This window comes from Prunus persica, unplaced genomic scaffold (assembly GCF_000346465.2).
Source record: "Prunus persica cultivar Lovell unplaced genomic scaffold, Prunus_persica_NCBIv2 scaffold_30, whole genome shotgun sequence".
Lineage (NCBI taxonomy): Eukaryota > Viridiplantae > Streptophyta > Magnoliopsida > Rosales > Rosaceae > Prunus > Prunus persica.
The window spans coordinates 1-8,561 of NW_018027160.1; the positions used below are offsets into that span (position 1 = coordinate 1).

Below are 8,561 nucleotides of genomic sequence, written 5' to 3' on the forward strand. Positions count from 1 at the left end.
TTTTGGTACCCTCAGTCAAGGCTCAAACATACGACAGATCCTTGGAGCAAAAAATAAACTTAAGATATCAATCTCACCACAAATAAAAAAACCGTGATAGAATGTTTCATACTATATGTTACTCTCAGCATCTAGACAAGATGATAATTTTTTTCCTTTTCAATTCAGAAACTTTAGGACTTCATATTGGCTGTTAAGAAGTGTACGTAGTATGTAAAATTGCAATCAAACCAGTATCTGTATGTTACATTTTTTGTTTATTCTTCATGTCTATTAGAGAAAGAGCTAGAAGAGAACCCAGCTCAACTGAAGCAATATATGTTAAGCAAGCTCGGAAAGATACCTGATAAAGTAAAAGCTGTGGTAGAAAACACCGAATTGGATGCTTTTATATCCTCTCCATTGAGATATAGGCATCCTTGGGAGCTTCTTTGGGGAAACATCAGCAAAGGCAATGCTTGTGTCGCAGGAGACGCGCTCCACCCCATGACCCCAGACCTTGGCCAAGGCGGCTGCTGTGCATTAGAAGACAGCGTTGTATTGGCAAGGTGTCTTGGTGAGGCCTTGTTGAAGAACTCAGGGGGAGAAAGAAAAGATAAGGAGGGTGTAGAAGGAAAGGAAGAGTATGAGAGGATTGAGATGGGGTTGAACAAGTATGCCAATGAGAGGAGATGGAGAAGCTTTGATCTGATTAGTACATCTTATGTGGTTGGTTTCTTACAAGAGAGTAATGGAAAATTTATGAACTTCTTCAGGGACAAATGTTTATCTCCAATCCTGGCTGGTTTGCGGTTGAAGAAGGCAGACTTTGATTGTGGAAAGCTCAGCATCTCTTAAATGAAATGATACTTCCTCTGCATATATAATAGTGATTTGCATGTAACCTTATATGTCAATCATATATTAGCGCAAGAACTTTCTTTTGTCATTTTGTAATTTGTATTGAGTTTCTGTAAGGGGACATTTCTTTTTAATCTTTATTAACAACATTGAGACATCTTTTAACGTTGAAAAGAGAAACGCCATTAGATTAAGAGTTAGTTGGTGTAAGACGGCTTATGCCGATGAATCCAACAAACAATACTTTCCTTGTGCTCAAAGATAACTGCTAAAAAGAAAACATGGCTGCTAAATAAACAATACAAAGCATTTGGTGGCATTATTGGGGTTTAATGCTTCAATAATAGATAAGAAAAGGTAGATCAGATTGAACATTGGCTGTTGTCACTTGTCTTTAGTGTGATCGTCATCCCCATCTTCATCTAAATTGTACTCCTACTATAGCACTATCCAATTGCACGCTGCAAAATATAATATAAATACCCATCTCATCTTTCTATGTCTATATCTTTGTCCTGCGAGTCTGTTTCCACTAAAACCAAAGTAAAAGCCTCAAATATCATTCGTGGAAGTAGAAGCAGAAGCACGCGTTGTGATTGTAGGAGCTGGAATTGCTGGCCTTGCAACATCCTTAGGACTTCATAGGTTCTCTCTCTCTCTCTCTCTCTCTCTCTCTCTCTCTCTGTGTCTCATCTGTGCATGTCTGTGTGTGTTTTAGTACTGCTAAAACAAGTTATGATTGTAAGTATGTAGTTCACCATGACTCTAAGCAGCAAGCAAAAGTCAATTTTTTTTGGCTGCAGGCTTGGTATCCGAAGCTTAGTGTTGGAATCGTCGGATAGTTTGAAGACAACAGGGTTTGCATTCTGAACATGGACAAATGCATGGAAGGCATTAGATGCCCATGGTATTGGCGATACTCTTCGCCGACAACATGAGACACTTCATGGGTACATTATGTCACCATTTTGGACAATTTGACATGTACGTTAAATTATGTTTTGAATGTTTGAACACTTTGACAACCCAGGAAAAAAATAAACTGAGTTAGATATACCCCTTCTGCTTGATAAATTTCTGGACAATTGCTTTATGTGTGTGTTGAACGGGAAATTTTCACAAAAGCAATCAACCAGGAATTTGACTTGGGATATAATTGAAATTCTTGTCCCTGCAGTCTTATCAAGAAAAAAAAAAAAAAAAAAAAAAAGAGATGTATTTGGTTAGATATGAAACACCAAGAGATAAGCATCTTAGTTGAGAAGTGGTCGTCAGCTTGAATTCAAACTCGTCATAATATAGCCTCTATAAGAGGCATGACGCCTAGGAACAAAGGGGGGGAGAGCATACAAGGGCAATTGAATTTGCTGACAGATTTCTACCGACAGCAACAAACACGAAGTTCTTCGTTCGTTGTTCTTAAATGCGGCAGGACAGTGAGATTTCTCTCACAGATGCCTTGAGCATCCAAAGCCACAAACAAGCATCAAAGGAAGCAGATGATGTGGGGGAGAACCCACAAAGGGGAAGGCTGCTGGAGAATTTTACAGAGAGGGAGGAAAAACCCGAAAAGCCACAAAGGCAGAGAAGGACAATCGTGAGACTGTGGAGGAGAAATGAGGCTCAACACCCCTACTCCCTGCAAAGACAGAAGCAGTCAGATACATGTTGCATCTTCAACAAGGCTCCTCTCCTGAAGTCCCCTATGATTGGGTATAAAACCCACAAATCAAATTTTGGGGCAGCATCCCTTGAATCAAAATTTCTTGGATGTTCAATCCATCATGGGGTAATAACCCTGAAATCAAAGCATTGGGTTTTGCACCCCGGAAACAAAATTTGGGTTTTGCATCCTAAAAACAAATTTGGGTATTGCACCCAAAAAATAAAGTCTGGGTGTTTCACTCTCAATCAAGGCTTGGGTTTTGCACCCCAAAAAAAAAAATCTTGGATACAGATAGAAAAAATTATGCCGCTGTGGGGATGGTTTACGTGTTCCATGACGTTGCCTCTGCGCCATTCTCAAATATGGCATCCCAAAATTGATTTGTTACAAACAATAATAAGAAGAGTCTGTAGCTTAAAAAGAATTCAAAGGGAAGGCCACATGTCGAAAGACCTCTCTCTTGAATGGGAAGAAGACGGGCCATATGGCTGATTGGCTATCAAAGAAAATTTGATATTGGGTTCTCTTTGATTGTAACAAGGAAAAAACCCAAAAAAAAAAGGGTTTGATGCAAGATGTGTTTTGCCAAATTCTTATCTCCTCCAATAAGTCGTATGCAAGAAACCAGAGAAGAAAGAATTGGCAAGTTTGACAAAAGCTAACAAACCCAAAGCTGCCAGCTGCATCAATCTGAACACACAAAGTTTGAGTCCAAACTCATGCGAACCAATCCAAAGGAAGTGCAGATTTCTCTAAGTTCATCCTCCACGGTTCAAGCCATCAAGCTTCTAAATAGGAAGGAGCAGAACTATGGAAAAAATAAGATAAATCGAGGAGATACAATACTTTTCTTTTGCTTCATGGAGAAGCAAAAGGCCCCATGCCAATGACAAACGGAAGGGAAAATCAAGCCACAAGAGTAGCTGGCTTGTACCGACGTCAAGAAGTCAAAGACAATAAAAAAAAAAGTCAGGGGCGTGATTGTTTGAGAGGGCCCATTCTTTGTAAATGTCCACTAAGCTCAGGAATATGCTTTTACAATATAAAACAAGCATTGAGCTTCACACAGATAGAAGACAAGGTGAAGGTTTGAAAAAAAGGCTTTTTCAAGTCCCTCAAATCACTTTTGGTGACTGCAACAAATGAAAATAAAGTGTCCAGGCACTTGTGCTCCTTTGTATTCCAAGGGACGAAGACGTGAGTTCACTACTTGCAGTACCAAGTTATGCAAGTAAGTGTACAAAAGTGTCAGCAAGGGCTCACGAGAACTAAATCAATTGACGGTCAAGAAGGCTCAATAAAATGCTTACGACATTCGGGTCTATCTGCCTCAATTCTCAAATGCAAGATGACTACTAAACATGCCCACAAAATCTCAACAAGAAATATGGGAATCAATTACTGTGGCAAAGAAGCTATTCAGAAAGGAGTGCCAAGCGACTCAATCATACTGTGTCGATGACTCCATTCCAAATAAATGATTGGTCGTGCAACGAGCATTGAGCTCACTCTCAAAAGATACCAAAGGAGCATCAATATGGATTAATAGGCTTGTCAACCACAAAAGCCCATTAATCTCAAATCCTCCAAATCATGCATGGATACAAATGCAAATGTCAATTGTAGAGAATTAGTGGGTTCATCAAAATTGCTCATTATTTTTCTTGGACATTGACAATCAAAATTGCTCATTATTTTTCTTGGACATTGACAAAAAGAAAAATGGTATAAAACCATCCAATTTTCCCCATGGGTCATCTACCCATGCAAATTCCAAATGAGATTAAATTCAAATATCTCAAACACAAATTCTTAATTAGTGGGCCACACTTACCCATTAATTTCTAATTTTTCCCATAGGTCATCTACCTATGAAAATCTCCAAATTGTCCCAAAGACACAAATTCTCAATTAGTGGGCCACAGTTACCCATTAACTTCCAAAATTTGGAACTACGTCGGTTTGATCCCGTCAAGGGTACGTAGGTAGTTTAGCATCCCAATAGACTCAACCGCAATCAAGTTTAAATCTCTGGTTTATCTTAACCAGATTTCGCCAAAACACTTTCCCAAGTGCAATTGTCAATTTTTTAGGAAAAATTAATGGGATAATCAAAATTACTCATTATTTTTCTTGGACATTGACAATCAGAAAAGTGGTACAAAGCCATTCAATTTTTCATAGGTCATCTACCCATGAAAATTTCAATGAGATTAAATTCAAATCTCTCAAATTCAAGTTCTCAATTAGTGGGCTACACTTACCCATTAATTTCCAATATTTCCCATGGGTCATCTACTCATGCAAATTTCATTGAGATTAATTCTAAATCTCTCAAATACAGATTCTCAATTAGTGGGCCACACTTACCCATTAATTTCCAATTTCCCGTAGGTCATCTACCTATGAAAATCTTCAAATTGTCCTAAAGACACAAATTCTCAATTAGTGGGCCACACTTACCCATTAACGTCCAAATTTCTGAACTAAGTTGGTTTGATCCCTTTGAAAGGGTACGTAGGCAATCTAGAGATTCAATCTAGATGCAACCATCCCAAACGCAATTCTATATCGAATCCCTGGTTTATTCAGCTAAATTCACTCAAACACTTCTCAATACAATTCAAATCAAATTTCCCTCGCAATGTGTCATTTATTCATTGCGATTCTTTGAACTACGAGTGGCTTGATTCCCGCAAGGGATACGTAGGCACCCTGAGGTTCGACTTAGGGGCAGTCGCAAAACCAAAGACACGTTCTGTTTCTTTGTGATGGAATCAAAGGGTGTTCCCTTGAAGCAAGGGATTGTAATTAAGAGACACTACGTCTCAAATGGGTCGAACCTAAAATAATAAAACCCCATTAATTAATTAGTGGTGGTGAAATTATGTTGGGAGGATCACCTTTTCCTTCAACAGTGTGTATATATATATATTTTTTTTTTCCAGCTAGTAGTTGCTTGCTTTACATGCACACGTGAAATTGATAGCAGAGTTTTGAATACAGGAATGTGAGTTCCTCAACGATTTCTGGGCTTCCAATATTTGAAATTTTTGGGCTTCCTCAATGATTTCGATGTCTGGATTTATGTATGTCGAATTTTGTAAATGACAAAATTTTGTAAATGGCACTATGAAAATTGTGAAATAACGCTTATTTTGCTTGTATCTACTTGACTTTTGTCTTCCGTACACCACCTCATTAAATATAATATAAAAGACTTTAAAAATTGACACATCATTCTTCAAGCAAAAACCCAATTTACCTTTAATTAAAAATAATAATTACCCTAACACCCAACTAATGTCAAACTTAACGTCCTGTCCCTCTTTTCTTTACCTTCCTTGTTTACTTTTGCACGTCTTTCTTCATGTCTATGCCCCAAAGTCTTATCTCTCACCAACACCAAGCTTTTCTCCTTACTTTCGCACATCTTATTTCCTTGTGTTTCTATCCACGATATAAACATTAAACATCATTATCGTTCTTTTGTTTTATCTGTATGCTTTTGAGAAAATGTTCTCTCTTAGAAGTTCCGGAGAAAAGTCATCAACTTAGTTACCTGGTTTCTATGTGGACGACTCATATATTTTCTCCTTTAGTATGTTTCCCTTTTCACTTTATTTTGTATTACAGGGGAAGGAACTGCGATTGAATTGAAGCAACAATATATGTCTTTGTCTCTGATAGTCATTCAGGTTTGCTTTTCTGTTTTTCCTTTTTGTATTACCTGTTGACGGTTCTTATTATGATACTGTGCACCAAACATTTAGATTCAATTGATTATATTCTTCTGGGTGTTTGATAGTATATACCTTCAGTTGGATAATATTTGGAGGGCAGATTCATCGGCATACCGTACGTAATAGTTTTGATTGTTAACACATAATCATAAAGTATATACATTAATTCAGCAATTGATCAACTGATTTGTGTAGATTATTTGAGAGCTTAATTATAGTATATGTTGCACAGATGATAACATTTTGTCTTCGGTTGTTTGAGAATATTAATCTCTTCTTATTCTCTTGAATTGATGTTTACCTCTTCTTAGACTAAACAGCATTCTTAGGTGGATGTCGTTGAAATGTTTTGAGCTTAGTCATTTGTTTAGTTGAGGAGAAATTTGTCCAACCTAAGAGGAAATTATCTAATCGTCAATTAAATTGAGCGAGAATCATTATATTCACACGACAATCGCTTATAATATTGTCACATGCACGACATATCCTATATAATCAAACTATGATTGACAGAAAAGTATGATTAATTATACCTAAGCTTTATTTGACCCATAAATAATTGGGAAATTTCCAAAAGGGTTCATAAGTTTTACAAAGTCCCATTTACTATCATGTGAAAAACTCCACAGTTTATTTATTGTAAACGTTACTCTTCCGCAACAGTTTATTGAGTACATCGACCCGTGTGGCACCATTTCCAAACCTATAAATTATTTTGTGGAATGTTAGGTGGATATAGGTTGCATGTTTTTTTTATTGGTGGGAGCTGCCCTTCTAACATCTGGGACAACAATGAGCCCATGCACATGCAAAGGGTGAAGCATTATTATATGCTATGACATAAACCTTATATAACCACATTGAACCCCTCACTTCATTTAAACCCTAAGCCTAGTCCTTCAACATCCAAACAAGAAGAGGGGGGACCCAAAAAAAAAAACATACACAAAAGTAATGGAGGTGGAGAGAGTGCAGGCCTTGGCCATCAGCGGGCTGAACGAGCTTCCAGCGAAGTTCGTTCGACCAGCCCATGAGCAGCCCGAGAATAGCAAGGCCCTAGATGGAGTCACGGTGCCTGTGATCTCCCTCGCTCAGCCTCATGATGTTGTGGTCAAGGAGGTGGCAGCGGCAGCCACTGTATGGGGCTTCTTTCTCATTACTGACCACGGCATACCGTCACCTTTGATCCAGCAATTGCAGAAGGTAGGGCATGAGTTCTTTTTGCTCCCACAGAAGGAGAAAGAGGCCTATGCAAATGACCCAGCCAACGGGAGGTTCGATGGGTATGGGACAAAGATGACCAAGAACCATGACGGGAAGGTCGAGTGGATCGACTATTTTTTCCATCTGACTGCCCCTCCATCTAAGGTCAACTATGAAATCTGGCCTAAGAACCCTCCATCTTACAGGTACCTTTTCTGTTTTTATTTATTTATTGAGTCTTCAGTTTTTTTTCATTGCTTCGATTTTTCAGCACTTGCTACTGGGTTCTTTGTTTCTCTTTTCCTAGGATGATGCTTGCCCTAACTTTTTAATATTTCCTTTTTGCATGTAAGGCCAACTGTAGGAGGGTTATAAAGTCTTTTCCTCTTCTTCTTTTTTCTTTCTGAAATTAAGAGGGTTATTGAAAAAGTCTGTAAAATTTGTGTGACACAGGGAAGTGAATGACCAATACAACAAGGAGATGCAAAGAGTAACAGACAAGTTACTGGAGGTGCTTTCAGAGGGTCTAGGGCTGGAAGCAAAGGTTTTGAAATCTCATATGGGAAATGAAGAAGTAGAATTGGAAATGAAAATCAACATGTACCCTCCATGCCCACAACCCCAACTGGCCCTAGGAGTTGAGCCTCACACTGACATGTCAGCCCTAACCCTGCTAGTCTCCAATGATGTTCCAGGCCTTCAGCTGTGGAAAGATGACAACTGGGTTGCTGTCAATTACTTTCCAAATTCAGTTTTTGTTCACATTGGTGATTAGATGGAGGTCTTGAGCAATGGCAAGTACAAGAGTGTTCTTCACAGAAGCTTGGTGAACAAGGAACGTATGCGCATGTCGTGGGCTGTTTTTGTTGCTCCTCCGCACGAGGCTGTGATTGGGCCTCTGCCGGAGCTTCTGGACGAGAAAAACCCTGCCAAATACTCAACCAAGACATATGCTGAATACCGACACCGGAAATTCAACAAGCTCCCGCAATAGGAGTGATTTATTCCAGTTGTGCTGTGTATAAACCATCACAATAAAATTTCTTCAATGGTCCCAATGGTTCATATGTTTTGCTGTTTGTTAGAATTTGTGCGTAGTACTTGCATTC

General features: G+C 38.7%; 1 protein-coding gene, 1 long non-coding RNA gene and 1 pseudogene across 2 annotated transcripts; all 3 read left to right on the top strand.

The window, feature by feature from the left end:
- Positions 1-210: 210 nt before the first annotated feature.
- On the top strand, positions 211-997 carry LOC18778135 (zeaxanthin epoxidase, chloroplastic; the record flags this gene model as incomplete). The annotated part of the gene is made up of 1 exon (XM_007211270.2): positions 211-997. A coding segment is annotated over one exon (627 nt), but the record flags the coding sequence as incomplete, so codon positions are not given.
- Positions 998-1,302: 305 nt separating this feature from the next.
- LOC109946384 lies at positions 1,303-1,914 on the top strand. The gene is made up of 2 exons (XR_002269534.1): positions 1,303-1,485; positions 1,644-1,914. It is a non-coding gene; the product is annotated as an uncharacterized LOC109946384 (long non-coding RNA).
- Positions 1,915-6,855: 4,941 nt separating this feature from the next.
- Positions 6,856-8,561, top strand: LOC18778134 (annotated as a pseudogene).